The sequence below is a fragment of the Galeopterus variegatus genome, unplaced genomic scaffold (assembly GCF_000696425.1).
Source record: "Galeopterus variegatus unplaced genomic scaffold, G_variegatus-3.0.2 Scaffold2828, whole genome shotgun sequence".
NCBI classification, from domain to species: Eukaryota; Metazoa; Chordata; class Mammalia; order Dermoptera; family Cynocephalidae; genus Galeopterus; species Galeopterus variegatus.
This window is the reverse complement of record NW_007728939.1, coordinates 77,859-78,770: the sequence shown is the minus strand read 5'-3', so window position 1 is coordinate 78,770 and position 912 is coordinate 77,859. Positions and strand designations below refer to the sequence as shown.

General features: G+C 45.7%; 1 protein-coding gene across 1 annotated transcript in view; it reads right to left on the bottom strand.

The window, feature by feature from the left end:
• LOC103599019 (usherin-like) overlaps positions 1-912 on the bottom strand; it is a 160,683-nt gene that overhangs the window by 98,452 nt on the left and 61,319 nt on the right. Inside the window, exon 9 of the mRNA XM_008583091.1 lies at positions 4-74. Within this exon, the coding sequence (XP_008581313.1) occupies positions 4-74 (71 nt within the window). The remainder of the gene's footprint in view (positions 1-3; positions 75-912) is intronic.

The following is a 912-nucleotide window of genomic DNA, read 5'->3' as shown; positions in this document are numbered from 1 at the left end:
CACCATCGGTAAATTCAAGGGCTCCTTCTGACCAGACGAACAGAAGAGACTCCTCTTCACCGCCAGCAGAACGTCTGAAAGGAAACCAAGCAGGCAAGCAGTGACAGCTGCACCTTTCAAAACGAGGTTTGTGGATGCAATAAGCGACTGCTTTTTAGAAGACTTGGTTATCTGACCCTCTAGAGATACCAAAGCCTAAAGTCTGTGGTTGCTCAAGTGCCTTATAGAAATAACACCTGCTGTATGATTAACATCCTGTCTAGGTTACTTATAATTCTGAATACAATGTAAAAACTCTGTGAGCGGTCGTCATAGTGGGTTGTGGGGTTGTGGTTATTATTACTATTTTTTTGTATTTCTATTGTCATATTAGTATTTTTTTAAACATTTTTCAAATATTTTTGAGATGCAATTGATGGGATCTGTGGCTGTGGATGCAGTGGATGTGGAAGCCTCACAGTAATGAATGTGCAAACATCTTTGTCAGAAGTCAGACCTCAGCAGACATCAGAGAACTCAAAGAGGGGAGAAATCCTGTATGGCAGAGTGATGCAGTTTGGATGTGTTGTCCCCTCCAAAACTCATGTGGAGATTTGATCTCCAATGTGGCAGTGTTGGAAGCTGTTTGAGTCATGGGGGTGGATCCCTCGTGAATGGATTAAGGCTCTCCCTGGGGGAGGAGGGGTAGTGAGTGAGTTCTCACTCAGTTAGTTCCCCGGAGACCTGATTGTTTAAAGGACACTGGTATCTCCTCTCTTTCTCTCTCTCTCTCTCTCTCTCTGTCTCTCTGTCTCTCTCTCTCTTGCTTTCTCTTGCCATGTGGTCTGCTTGTACTCACTGGTTGCCGGCTGCTGCCGCTTTCCGCCATGAGTAGAAGCAGCCTGAGGCCCATGCCAGATGCAGCTGTCCCAG